This window comes from Anastrepha obliqua, chromosome 2 (assembly GCF_027943255.1).
Source record: "Anastrepha obliqua isolate idAnaObli1 chromosome 2, idAnaObli1_1.0, whole genome shotgun sequence".
NCBI classification, from domain to species: domain Eukaryota; kingdom Metazoa; phylum Arthropoda; class Insecta; order Diptera; family Tephritidae; genus Anastrepha; species Anastrepha obliqua.
This window is the reverse complement of record NC_072893.1, coordinates 48114991-48130340: the sequence shown is the minus strand read 5'-3', so window position 1 is coordinate 48130340 and position 15350 is coordinate 48114991. Positions and strand designations below refer to the sequence as shown.

Sequence of the window (15350 nt, the reverse complement as noted above, 5' to 3'; positions counted from 1 at the left end):
AGGTTATCCAGACTTCAAATGGTCACTGGAGGATAGTGGCAACAAATGTGTATTTGTAAGTACGTACAAAAAAAATTAATATAAATTTTATTGGAGGCCTCGTAATATTCACTGTGTAAATAATTCCTAAAAGTGGTTGATTAGCAGCATAGGAAATAAATATGGTTTTGCATGTTTTCAATAATTAATAATTTTTCCTCAGATTAGATTTTGGTTCAAAGACACTCTAAAACTTCGTTCCTTTAAAGCTGACTAGCTAATTTTAATGCAATTTTTCACATTTGATTTAAGATAGTAGTCTGGAGCATAGTTCCATGAGAATTTTGAAAATAAACATCAATATAAGTTCGTTCTCTCGTGCGTAAACATCGACGAAAAGTGAAAATGGATAGAAAAGGAAAGAGAGGCAAGGCGAGGTATCCTGGTAAACATCAACGTAAGAGAAGTTTTCGAGGTAATAAATTCACATCTGAAAAAATACTGATTCAACGAGTACCTCGGCTGCAAAACTAAAGAGTCAAGATGGCTTCGAACCTCTCGTCGACGAGTGTAAATTGTGTAATAGTGATATTAAATTTTATACAAAATCATAGTCAGTATTAGGATTCGTTTTGTGTGTTAAATGTAACTTGAGTGGTAGGAAGATCAGACCGATCAGTGCATGGCAAATCATGAAGGAAGTTCCGGGAAAATGGAGGTTGACGGTGTTATAGAGATGTTCCAAAGAGCAATTGAATGGCTTAATGTGAAGTGCCAAAGATATATTGGAGACACCTGCAAAAATTTGATTGATGCCGACGTTTACGATGGTAATCCTCTCGTCGAAAAAAGTGAGTGTGTCTTGCATATGAAAAAAGGCTAAAGTTATGAAAGAGGCAAAAAACGCCCTTACGCAATTGCTAAAAGCGAAAAAAGCTGTAGTTAAAAAAGAAAAAAAAAAAAACGAAAACAGAAAATCTAAGGGTGAAGCTGAGCCGCCGAAAAAGAAAGAAAGCAGATGGAAAAAAGGTTAAAAGACTGATGATGTACCAAAAAGCAAACATTTGATTTCTACTGACGAAAATCCCCAGCATTCCCATTGCCCGGAGGATGCCGAGTCTTAGTGTGAGTATAAAAAAATCAAAGCCGAAAAGAAGGAATATACTTTTGTTCATCCGCATACTTTCGATGAGGATACCTTATTGCTTTTGAAACCGATTTATTAAGAATTGTCGTAGGAGGATCTTTTGAAACGTTGCTTAGGCAAAAACACGCAAAATAATAATGAAGCATTTAACCATTGCGTATGGAATTTGGCTCCAGAACATATTTTTGTTGGGCAAAAGACTCTTGAAATTGCTACATTGACAGCTGCATGCACTTTCAATGAAGGATTTCATCCTATTTTGAAAGTTATGGACACTATGTGAGTCAATCAACTAGCTACGCTACGAAATACAATGCCGCTCGGGTATCAAAGGCGGATAAAGACTCAGCTAAGGCTTCGAAAGTCCGACATTTTGTTATTTATCGAAAAAAAGTCCCATTGAAGACCTGCCAGAAATACAAAATAATAGTCAGTTTAACTTTTTCGTATAAGATGACCTGAAGAGCCAAATTCCTGTTGACAAGCCACCTATCTTTGTTTTAAGATGCTTACTTTGGTGCCACACTACTACAAAAAAATATCTATCTATCATACTATAAAATCAAAACGATCGCATTTTATTTTCTTAAAAAAAATTCCTAAAAAATACCTATAGGAGAAGCATACGAGCCGTGAAATCTGAAGCATAGCAAATGACCAAGGTAGTTATGCGGTTCACTAGACAGGGCTAGTTTACTGGGATATTGTAGCAGGTTAAACTCCTACTTATCCAGAGCTGATTCCGACATACCAAACATACTATATATATAGTATGTCCTGCATGTGAAGGCACCCCGTACAACACTAACCACCTTTTCTCATGCCCAACCAAACCCACTTATCTAACACGGCTCTCCCTCTGGAACCAACCTATCGAAACAGCACGTTTCCCGGGCCTACGTTTAGATGAGTTAGACGAAGGCGACCGGTGATTTACACTACGCGCTGACAGGGTTTAGTATTGCTACTACAACAACAACCAGCCGCCCAGGGTAGTTATTTTTTCACCCTAATTTGTTGAGCTTTCGGTTTGAGTAGAAATTGAAAGCGTTTGAAATTGCTTTAAATTTTTCATTTAATTTGCTTCAGCAGCACTTTGGCTGCGAGAATTAAATTTAATTAAATAAACTATTACAGCCGCCGAAAAAGATCTCTTTCAGTCACAATACCAAAAAAACCGAAATTGTGCTGACGCTTTGCTGTGAAGATGGCTACAGCACGACAGCAATCGGAATAAGCCAGAGTTTTTCTGTCACTATCACAACTGCTGTTGTCTTGCTTTAGCGTTAAAAGATGGCCACAGATGTTGTTTGGGTCGAGCAGATAGTAAACCTTAAAATGCAACATTTTTTCTTTTAATTTTTTATGTGGAGTTTTGCTGTGCTGTCGCTCTTCCGCAGCTAAAGCCCCAGTATATTCATAATAAAAAGTTCACGCTGTGCTGTGACTGAGCTCCTGAAGCATTAGCATAGCTAAATGAAAAACTTTTTTCTGCTATGCTGTGCTCTAGCGTCAACTGTTGAAACGCAGGATATTGCGCAGCATACCAAAGCCAAATTCTTTTCGCAGCACAGCCACAGCATATTTTTAAGTTCTGCTGTTACTATATATTAGGTCGTTCACTAAGTTTTGCGGTGCGATAAGAGACCTAAACTTATTATAATTATTTTTTTTTGTTATGTTGGTACATTCTTCATATCAGCGTAGTGAAGTTTCATTTCAATCTGTCTATTTATTCTTTTTTTACAAGCCATTTAGTGTCGACGTGTCACAGTATTTTCTACAATGGAAAAAATCAAATATCGTGCAGTGATTGAATTCTTATTTCTGGAAGACTTAAAAGCAAAGGAAATTTATGAACGAATGTTGAAAGTGTATAAGGACCTTTGCCATCTATTAGTACAGTAGAAAGATGGGTTGTTAAATTTAAACGTGGTCGTACAAGCCTTGAAAACGATCCACGGCAAGGACATCCAAAACAGCAACAACACTAGAAATCGTAGAAAAAATACAAGATATCGTGTTGGAAAATCATCGTGTGACTGAAAGAGATTTAGTGAAAGCCCTAGACATCTCATGCAAGCCAAATTTTGACTGTAGTATTGGGTTTCAGAAAGCTGTGGGCACAATGGGTGCCGCATTCGCTAATAATGGAACAAAAACACATTCGAATGCGGCTTTCTCGGCAACATTTAACGCGTTTTAGAAAGATTAAAGGGGATTTTGTGCATTAATTTATCACTATGGGTAATTACTGGGTCTATCACCATACTCCTAAATCAAAACACGAGGCTAAAGAATGGTGTGAACCTGATTTTCTGGCTCCAAAACGAGTTCGTGTCCAGAAATCGGCCAAGAAGGAGTTAGCTTCAGTTTTTTGGGATGCCAAAGGTATTTTGTTTGTTGATTACCAGCAAACTGGTAAAATAATAAATTCTAAATATTATTGTAACCTTTTAGATCAGCTGAAAGAAAAAAATCGTGAAAAAAATGCCAGTTTGCAAAAAGACAATGCACCGTGTCACAGGAGCATTTTGACAATGGGCTAAATCCATGAATTAAAGTTAGGAATGCTGAAATATCTATCGTTTTCACCAGATTTGGCTCCTAGCGACTTGCATCTGTTTCCAGACCTAAAAAAATGTATGTGTGTATGTATGTAACGGAATCTTTGAGCTTAATTTTCACTGGCTTCTAAAAATCTGATCGACTTGGAATTTTGCACACCTATCAAGGACCGATGACAATGCAATAATTTGATAAAAGTTTCCCATTATCCTTATTAGGATTGCCAGGATTAATATTTTCTTTTTCTACCTGTGGGCAAAAAGTAAGGTGAATTTGGTTGTAAAATGAAAAATAGATACAAATAGAATAATTCAAATTAGAGTTAAAAGCGTGGGGTGCATTTTGCTTCACTTTCATAACCCTCTGTACATAGGTAGTTGCCAATAGAATGATTGTAATATTTACTATATCAAGCATCCCACGCTTTTAACTCTAATTTGAATTATTCTATTTGTATCTTAATTTTTGTTATAATTCTGTTCTGAGGTAGTTGACTATGACTGATCCTTCGATTTGCTATTACTTCATTATAGGTCTCTTTTTCATTAAAATTTATTTTATACTTTTTAGTTCGATTGGCAATAAAAGCGTGTTTTTTAGTTTTTTTAAACTATTTTTTATTATTTATATTTTTTCATCCAATAATGAGGTCATAACATCTGTGGCAGCGTATTGTGCAATTCTTCCAGATTCTCACTTCAGAGCTGGAATTCATAAATTGGAATCTCATAGGAACAACATTCATGGAGACTATACTGAATCATAAAGTGTATTTCGAACCATAAAATTGTATAGGGCTTTTTTTTAAGAGGTGTTATTTTGATATTCAAAGAAAAATGCTATTTTTTAATATAAATGATCGGATGTTTATTTCTTTATAAAGGGAAAGGTATGCCGTTAATAGTGGAAAATAACATCATGCAAATGACCACCACGACCACGCTTAGAGGACAATACCCCTTAGATGAAATTTTCCATAACCGAATTGCAAAGTGGCTGCCCTATGGCCTCGATAGCCTCACGAATTCCATCTTTGAGTTCCTGAATCGACACTGGGCTGTTGGCGTAGACCTTCTCTTTCGCGTAGCCCTAATGAAAAAAGTCACAAGGTGTTAAATCACAAGATCTCGGTGGCCAATAGTGATCACCTCTTCGAGAGATAACACGATCCGGAAACTTTTCCCGTAAAACATCAATGGTTTCATTGCTTGTGCGGCACGTAGCGCTGTCTTGTTGAAAATAAACATTGTCCAGATCAATACCATTCATTTTCGGCCATACAAAATCGTTAATCATCTCTCGATAGCGATATCCATTCCCAAATAACACCTGTTATTGGAAAACCCTTATTTTTCTTATTGAACGGCAAAACTTACTGAACAACCTAGTATATGCAAGCTCGACTGCTATTCATTCTACAACAAATATTTTCAGTTGAAAAAGGTTAGGCAACGACAATGGAATCCTTCATTTTAACTTGCAAGAATTCCTCGCTGCTTTTGACATTTTATCGGCACCGTTTATGTGCACACAGAGTCTACATATCCAAAAGTTGAGGCAAAGTTCGGGTATTTATCCACTAAACCATTTACCTCTTGCTCCGCTTTAATACTTTTTTCCGTCACATTATTGCATTCTTTCTGCTTCCAGCAGTCAACTTTCACTTTTCAGCTCCTATGAAATCAACGAAAGGGTATACATACATAGAATATACCATATGGCCTGTGTTAGATAACAGATAAATGTAAAAACATACGCATGTGGCATATGCGAGTATACGGTGTTCATGTGTGTGTGTGTATATACATATGTGGTCTTTTGGCAAAATAACTTATGTGACTTTAACAGGCTTTGACTTAAGGCTGATAAATTCTGTTGCACCATAGAAAAACCTTATATTTTTTTCAACTTGCATTAAGAGATTACTCAAGCTGTGAGAGCTTTATTTCTTTAACTATCTCAAGAGAAGCAAGCAATTTACTACCTTAGAGAAAAATGTGCCAAGTCGACTTAGGTTGTTTTATTAAAAGTAAACAGACACGTTGTGCATGAACATGTGCCGGCATATTTAACTACGCACTCACACATAGATAGAATTGCATATAATATACATATTTAATTATTTTCTACCATCACAGTTTACTCGGTCCATATGTTTAGTCAGCTATGATCCCACCAGTTGTAATATTTATGTAGATAAGCAAAAGCTTAAAGAGATTTGCAAATAAAGGGCGAAAACTGTAAGCTTCGGAAAGAAGAAAGTAAACATTTCCACAATTTCCACAACTTGCAAGAGTGTACCCACTAAATAAATCCTATGGCATAGATGCAGTAGAAACTCGCACATATTCGATATTTGAACACCTCGATAATTACGACAAATTTTTTTTTTATTGCGTGCATTCAGTACTTGCAATATTAGAAAATGAGAAAATTAGAAAAATATACTTGGAACATTTTTTGCTTTGTCTTTCTCTTTTGCTCTTTTTACGTTGAATTTTTGAAAATAAGGTTCGGGGAAGTACCGCCGATGTCATTCTGGTAATGAAATTTTTTGAATGGAATCAGGTAAATAAACCTAGGTCAAGCACCATCCAATTCATTTCCTGACGAAATGACAGTTTGCGTTAACTTTTGCATGAAATGTCTAATAAGGGCAAAGAGGAAATTTACGCTGCCTATAATAAAAGAAAAAGCCGACATTATGAATAAATGAAGTGCAGGAATTTCCATGATTGCAAAAACAACTTATATTTAAAAATATGTACAGTCCATAAAGAAGTTTGTTACGCGATTTGTATTCGGTAATGTAATAGGAAAACTCTTAAGGTTTTGTTTCCAAAAATGAAAATGGCGTTGTTCATTTGGTTTGCGGAGCAACGGGTCAAAACCTTAACAATTATAAGTGATAGAAAGCTAAGTTATTTTCTTCTTCTTCTTCTTCTAATTCTAATTCTTCTTGTTCTTGTTCTTCTTCTTTCTCGTTCTCTTCTTCTTAATTGGCACCATAACTTCTCACCGCTTTTGGCCGAGTTTACCAAAGCGCACCAGTTGTTTCCTACTCGTGCTAAACGGCGCCAGTTGGACACACTAAGCGAAACCAAGTACTTCTCCATCTGATCTTTCCAACGTTCAGAAAGTCTTCCTCTTCCTCTGCTACCACCATGCTCAACGAGTTGTTTCCAAAAATTGAAGAGAATGACATGAACGACATTTGGTTTCAACAGGACGATGCAACTTGTCACACTGCCAAAGTTACACTCGAACTTTTGGCTTTTGAAAACCAAATTATCAGCCGAAATTCCGATATTAATTGGCCGCCTCGGAGCTGTGATTTAAGCCCGTTGGACTATTTTTTGTGGGCAGCCGTTAAAGGCAAATGCTATGCGAACCATCCCGAGACGATTGATGCTTTAAAACACGAAATCGAAGTTGCCATTCATGAAATTAGAGCCCAAACAATCGAAAATGCGCTTAAAAATTGGGTTGATCGAATGGCCTACTGTAAAGCCAGTCGTGGCAGTCATTTGAACGATATTATTCTTCATTTATAAATGACAATGTTCAATCTGCAAAATAAAAAAAAAAAGTTTCGAAAAATATTGATTAGATTTTTTTTTATAGCCCATTCAAAAAGCAAATTTTACATGGCCCACCCTATAGAAGAATCACCACTCAAACCAATACTTCATGTTGCGTATACGACCTGTAGACTCTTGCAATCAATACCTGCAATTGAGAACAAGAAACTTTGTATGTGGAAATCCTGCTGAGAGCTATTTAATCTACTTACAAAACTATGTTTGTTTCAGTGTCAAAAAATTAATCACTCAATTTCGCTTTTGAATAGCAATTTTACTAAACAAAACTGATTTTGAGTGATGGAAATCTTTATTTTGATCTTTACGCATTCCATTGCTTGTCTGTATGTATACTACAGTTGTCTAGTTAACAAGAGTCAAATAGGAATGCCATTTACGATTAATTTTGCGCCACCCGTAACTATAGCAATTTTAAGGGACTTCAACAAGAAAAAACTTGGAAACTTGAAAAACAGTCAAGGAAAACTTTCGACATCATTTTTTTTTTTAGCCTCTCCCTCTAAATTCAATACTTATCTGCATTTTCCCTCTCAGATGATCCGAAAGACATGTAAAACTAAAACTACTATTTTCAAAATACTATAAATATTGTAAATTACAGAACTCCAGTAGATCTAACATATTCCAATTAATGCTTTGCTCAACCAAAATCTCTTTCCTTAATACAATTTTCACAAAGCTAATGAGTTTCGTTTTTTAAGAATAATATTGAATGACCTGTAAATTAATGTTAAAGGTAATTATTGGAATTTATTCGATTTATAAATCTAATTAAAGCCGGCAACAGAACAAACTAATAAAATGTGTGCCTAAATCTCACGCTCTCTCACCACATAATTCCATTTATTTGCACGGATACGCATCGGTTGACAAAACGAAAAATTGTAAAACAAATTGAAAAATTAAATATTTACCGAAGTACACCAGAAAGCAAAGAAGAAAACTTACTGAAAGGATAAACAAAGTTAAGTGAAGCACGCGTCATTTTGTTATTGGGAAAGAAACTCTTTAAAAGCCAAGTAAAATAGAAGTAATGAATAAAATACTGGGAAATAAAGAACGACTGAAATGTGGTAGCATATTGGAGAAGGTAGAAAATGAAATGAAAAAACAAACTTTAAAACTTGCGGGATGCCTGCTAACCTACATACAAAAGAAAATATAAACAAACGCCCACACATCACATGCCTAGACACGCTGGTATATATGTATTAGTAAATGTAGATATATGGTGGTATATGTGTATGTGTAAGTATATTTCATGTTTGTATATCAAGTAAGTGTGTACAATAATCTCAAATTGAGTCAATGGAAAAATGCTGTACGTTGCCGAAATGTATACAAAAACAATGCTTAAGAGCTGACTTTGTTCTTGTTTTTTTTTGTTTTTTTTTTTCTTTAATTTTTTGTAGCAATCGCTCAGAGTTGTGGGCTAACCAGCTGCTGAGCACTTCGTGACCACCTGCTAACACAATTTTAATTATACTCCCGAAAGCCAGTTGAACAATTTTACAAAATGAGGCTACAAGAGCAGTTAGGAGGAGAAAAGCGGAAAGGAGAGAGCGAGCAATGAGGTGAAGGAGTGCGTAGAGGTGAGGTCAGCATATACTTACACACCATATTTGTGTGTGTGTGTGTGTGCTTCAAAAATGGGATTCACCTACGTGGGCGTATGTATACAGAACGTCATCAGGTGAGGCAGACAACAACAAAAAAAATAGTGAATTGCTGATAGCAACAATGTCTGCACCGCTGGTAAAGGGCTGCATTGAATATTTTTTTTTACTTTTGGTACAAATAATTCAATAGTAATAAACGAAAATTTAATTTAATTTAATGTTCTGTTGGTTTTTTGTTTTTATTTCTCAGTATTTTCATGTTAATTACAGCCAACAGTGAATTTTTAATTAAAATAAAATAATTTTAAATCCTTTTTGAAAATACTTATTCAAACTTATAAAGAGTCTCCATCTTTTGTCATTATTATCAAAACTTACCTGCACTATTATTCTGCGCCATTTTTCCTTCAAATTTTGCTTTAATTTCTTCAATAAAAATTCATGCAACGCACCAGCTCAAATACTTTCGTAATTTATTTAATTTTTCACATAAATGACCGTATGAATATCGACATAAGTTAACAGAGCCCAAATTTTCACTTTTCCGCACTCTCTTGAAACTTCTAATTTCACGTAAAACATAAAATGTACGCTAAATAAACACTTATCATTCACCAAATTGGAGTTCCAGTCAAATGTCTCACAGTTACATACATATATATATTTATATATGTTACCATACTAGAGTGATAGCCAAATTACAAGCCTAGTATTTGCCATGATGCGCTCTTTAACGGAGAAAACACATCCGAACACGGAAAACTCAAAAGAAAAACTGCCAGCAAATGTCTTCATTTGCGAAGTTAAGAGCTCGTTACATTTAGGCAAACGAATCAAATTCACTCCTTCGCGTTCCACTCAACCAACTCCCATCGCTTGCTGCTTGACTGCCAACCGTCGACGACATTGAGTGGGGCGATAAGCGAAAGTGCTTGGCGATGTGAAATTGTTGCTCTCGCAGTGACACACATACACACAGATATTCATATCCGGCAGGAAAATTGACTGGTTTGGAACTTATGTGCTCTGTAACCATCAACTGTTCTGTTTACATATGTGTGAGTACTATTTTTCAAGCAAAATGCTAGCTACAAATTTTGGTATTTGTGATATGTTCATGATTTCTGCTTCATGAAATTATAATATTTGACAACATTGAAAGCTTCTCACAACAACATATTTTCCCCTTTTTTAAGGTTTTTTTTAATTTTTTGTATTTAAGCATCTATGGCCTTAGATGCTTGCACTCTCCTCAACATTAAGCTTTATATTTGTATATTCTACTTAAGGGAGCAGATACCTATAAACGGCCAAATTTTCCCTGATTTTCATTAAAATTATTTAAAATGAAGAAGTCAATACATTTTTTTTAAAATTGGCATACAGTTTATTTATATATTAAAATAATATAATTTTTTTTTTAATCATTTAAAATGGCGGATGTACACTCAATTCTTCCCGGAAGGTAGTAGAGGGGCGTCTCAATCGGCGGGCATTGTAGCATCAGCGTCGGTGACCTGAATACAAAAAACCAAAAACTTTTTTGTTTATTAATGTCATAATTTCTTTATGAATTAAAAAAATTCGAAGAATAAAATGCTTCAAAATGAATTTTGAGGCGAATTTTGTTACTATTTTTGCTTCGAAAAAATTATTTTTTGAAATTTGAAAAAATCAATTTTTTTGCATATTTTCAAAGTTTAGACCTTCAAAAATATGCCCTTCAACGGATTTTTCAAAATTCGAATTATTTTCGGAGATACAGCATACATTTTGTGTCGTGGCGTCTAAGCCGGCCGAGTGGAACGAATCGCACAATGAATGGCAGATGTTACCGGACGACTTAAGGACTCCTTCTTTCCAGAAAATCTTTTGTATCCCACACAACCTTTATTTACCTGGAAATATATCGCCAATTAATCCAGAGTGAGTAGTAAATATTATGATCTAAGTTATTCTATTGGAATTGTTGCTCAAACTTCGAACGCGATTTTCTCAAAACTACTTTTTTTGAGATGGCCGTCATGATATCTCAAGTTCTACTTGACCGATCGCTTTGAAGTTTGATAACAATTTTTTATTATACATCTGCCTATCGCGCCTGCCTCGGATTTTGAAAATTTTAAGTTTAAAGTATTTTTAAAAAATTTGAAAACGTAAAAAAAGGAGGGTAAAAAAAATTGTTTTTTCAAGTTGACGCCATTTTGTGATTTTTTTTTTTTTTTTGATTTGGGGTAATGCGATAACGATATCCTAACTAATAAAGAATTTTTTTTAATTTGTTTGTTTTAGATCACTACAAGGCTTGGAATCATGTCAACCATGGAGCACCGTTTTTTATGTAACCCCCACTCCGCCAGCCTGTAATTCCACGATTTTTTTATTTTTTTTTTTATTAATTTCTTTTTATACTTTTCCAATATTAATAAAAGCCATAAAAACAATGGATAGTAAAAATGTTTTTTATTTTTTTTTTATCTTAGTTTTAAAAATACCTAAAATTAAGGCGTCTAAACCAGAATACCCCCTTAAGGGGCTAGGGGTAGTCAGAGGCCCGAAAAAATGATGATTTTCAAGAATTTTTTTTTTTGCTAGTCAATTGCTTTATTTTATAAAAACAAAGCATAGCATTAATACATCATTTTTCGACTTGACTTCAGCAAAATTTCACAAAAAACTAATAATTGTAAAAATTATCGCTGTTTGTGGGGAACCCGTTTCTCCAGAAGTCCCTTGCGGTGATCATCACAAGTCTTTGGAGATTCATCTAAAATCAATCGGACAAGAGAAATTAGTTTTATTAATAGATAATCTTGTAGCTGATCGAATAAGTTTTTTTTTGTCAAATTTAACAATTTGGCGGCCTGAGATTTTTTTACAGATTTTCGGAAAAAAAGCCGACAATTAAGTGTTTCGTGTACTTCGATCAGGCACGAGTTTTTATACATTTCAAAAGCAGTATAAATTTTATTGAAATCTGCCAAGGGGTTTTTAAGTTACAGTAATCACCAGTTCAAAAAACATAGTTCTGAGAAAAATGCATTTAAAGCTTTGTTTTGGTTTGTTTTTGCCCGAGCGTCCCTTTTTAATTGATGAATAACTCAAAAAGTATTTGTCGGACTCACTTCAAATTTTTGCACAATATTTTTAAAATACTATACTTTAAGAAGGTGCAAAAAAATACAATTTTCTGAAAATTCTGGCTACCCCTAACCCCTTAAGAAAACTATGAGCTCCCCACCAGGAGTTTTAGGTTTCAGGTGAGATTTAACTATGAGGTTGCATGCAGCTCAAACTTCGCTGCCGCCATTGCAGTAATCCTTGGCCTTCTAAGTATTAAAAAGCTTTTATTCCGTCGTTTTAAACCTCTAAACATTCAGTTCAGTTCTTAGAAGGATTGGGTAAAAAATTTATTGAAATCCTGCACGCAAAAAAATGCAAAAATTAAATGTCTATTCAGTTGAAATAATAAAAGTAGAATTTAGAAAATTTTAAATATTGTACACGCATTTCTGAAGATTTTTCCTACAGGGTATGCAAAAAACTATGCAAAAATAAAGTCTTTATTAAGTTCAAAAAGTATTTAAAAGTAGAATTTAAGAAATTTTATGTAGTGCATAATTACTTCCTTAAATTTTTCCTACAGGGTATGTATGCATAAACGTCCGCACACACAATTACCGCAACCAAAAACATAAGGGAAGAGTGTAATGGAAATATTATCTTGCTTATCCTCTGGAAATTCCCTTAAAATACTATTTAACTAAGCGAGCAATTTACTCCTCTTTTTCATTTATAACACAACACCATTTTTGTTTTTTTACCATGCCAAACTGGAAATATTTATGCCTTTCTTCACCCTTTTTGGTTAGACGCGCGCTCGCTTAGCATCACGTCCAAATTTACCGCTATCAGCATATCTGATATTGTTACATACTTTCACAAAACTACCCCACCTTCTCTTTCTCTCGCAATTTTCGCAACCTACTCTCCTACCGAATATTCAATTCTTTATTGCTTATTTTCAATCTACCTGATTGTCACTTTCATTTGGGTAGGTTATTTAGTATTGTCGTTACAGTTCGTTCCATCTGTTTACTTTCCTAACACAAACAAACGAAATACAATAACTCAACTCAACTCAAATCATCTACTATACATTTGCACTCAGTCTCCTCACTGCAATTGCTTGCGCTCTCACCAAATAACTGCTACTCTCAATCGTTGTTGTGGTATGAGTTTGCTATATTTCCACCCCTACCATACGATTGGTGAGCTACAAAATGGTTGCCATGTAGTGTTGCTTTTCAAAGGTTTTATGAACGATTTTTTTTTTTTTGAAATGATAAGGAAAATGTAAGTTTTAACTTAATAACTATAATAAATTAACTTAATAACTATAGTAACTTAATAACTCCAACAAAGTATTCTACAAAGTTCCACCAAGCATTGAAATTTAGCATAGTCCAACAATCAGAAAACTCCACCTTCATGGTGCGTCTGTCATTAACTGCAACAGCGCCACGCTACTAGCTCTTGAAGTAAAGACACTTCATAACTTTATAAAGTTCTAGATCTTTAAGGGACCCTTAACTCAGAAATATTATGAGCTACTATCAGCTACTTTTTTAAATGCTCAATCTGTTATGTCATCCTGTCATTTAACTAGAAGATGAGTTTGGCTGCTATCGGTCGAAAAAAATTCTCAAATCTAGTTTGCAATATGCGATAGGAAGAAGCCCCTCACAAAACTGATATTCATTAAATTTAATCCATTAAAGCCTGAAATGATATTTTTCATTTTTTGTTATATTAATAACATAAAGCGCAAATCCCGACCGATTTCTCCCATTTTCAATACCCATCTAATTTCAGTCAAGAGTAATACGCTAAGCTTCGTAGCGAAATTCGACTATACTCGTAGCTTACAGAAATTGATTTTTGACCATTGCTTATTGCAAGTGAAACCACTGTTCCATGGAGAGCACATCGCTCATTTGCCGCGAGAGTAGTCCAAAAAACAGAAATATCGCAAAAAACATACAAAGTTTTCAAATTATATACATATATAATTGGCACGTACCCCCTTTCTGGGTGTTTGGCCGAGCTCCTCCTCCTATTTGTGGTGTGCGTCTTGATGTTATTCCACAAATGGAGGGACCTACAGTTTCAAGCCGACTCTGAACGGCAGATATTTTTATGAGGAGCTTTTTCATGGCAGAAATACACTCGGAGGTTTGCCATTTCCTGCCAAGGGGCGACCGTTATTAGAAAAATGTTTTTCTTAATTTTGGTGTTTCACTGAGATTCGAACCAATGTTTTCTCTGTGAATTCCGAATGGTAGTCACGCACCAACCCGCGGCTACGGCAGCCGCAAAGTTTTCAAATTGCCCTAAGTAAAAGTAAGGACATATTTTCGTCTAAAGAGACACTGTCAATTTATTTTGCCATTAATTTTTTTACATATGAAGAAAAGAAAGAAGAATTTGTGATTTTTTTTTATTTTTGGTTTATGACGTTCCTGTAGCCAATGGCGCTTGATATGTTGTCACGGTAACCCTTTTAGAAAATTTTCTCTAATGTAAATATGAAATATGAAAATTCCGATTATTCTTGAACTCGATTCTAGCCGAAGTCTTGCACTTACATTGCTTCAGTACTTTGCTCAAAATTATTTCGAGTCGGCAGGGCGTATAAGTAATATTGATCCAATAGCTGATTTCGATTCACCAACCAGCCAGCGAGTAGCGAATAAAATAAAAAAATCCCACTGTTTTTCAAAGCATCCCGCCTGAAAGCATGCGAAATGTAATAATCCCTCCTTATATGATACTTAGTAGCACTGTCCTAAGCATGTCGCTTGTGAGTTGAGTGACTTAAAACAAAGCCCCTTGAATATCGCTGAACTCTTGTTGCTTTAACATACAAATTGTTTGCTTAGCAAGCAGAAAAGTGGTAAGGCAAAAATGATGAAGTAAAAAGTTCTGAATATTTTCAGCTGAGCAAAAAAAAATACCAGTCTAACGGTTAGACGGGATAGAAGTAAAACCTTCCGTAAAACAAACTGATAGAGAATGAGACGAAAGCAGCATTAGGAGCGGGATAATTATAGGTTCATTATAATATTGCTATAAAGTTCATATTTTATTTTCTTCATTTTATTATTATTCATCCTCAATGTTTTCAATTTCAACAAATGATACGAGTGGCTTATGATAGCTAAAATATGATACAAATGCTTTGGTTTCGATGTTGTCAACATATCTTTGAAATACCGCGTCAATTGTTGTTTTTGATCGTGTTGTCGGTTCAGTGCGATTGTTACACATTTTTAAATTGAATGTTGTATTGAGAAAATCAATTAAAGGAACCGCTGTGCCCAATGCAAAATTTACGTTAAAATCGCCACTTAAAATCATTGGAACTTTATCGTA

The 15350-nt window shown here is 34.7% G+C and overlaps 1 protein-coding gene across 1 annotated transcript in view; it reads right to left on the bottom strand.

Moving 5' to 3' along the window:
• Positions 1-9315, bottom strand: part of LOC129238128 (small G protein signaling modulator 1) — a 61255-nt gene extending 51940 nt beyond the window's left edge. Inside the window, exon 1 of the mRNA XM_054873166.1 lies at positions 9294-9315. Coding sequence (XP_054729141.1) covers positions 9294-9315 — 22 coding nt within the window. The remainder of the gene's footprint in view (positions 1-9293) is intronic.
• Positions 9316-15350: the final 6035 nt, after the last annotated feature.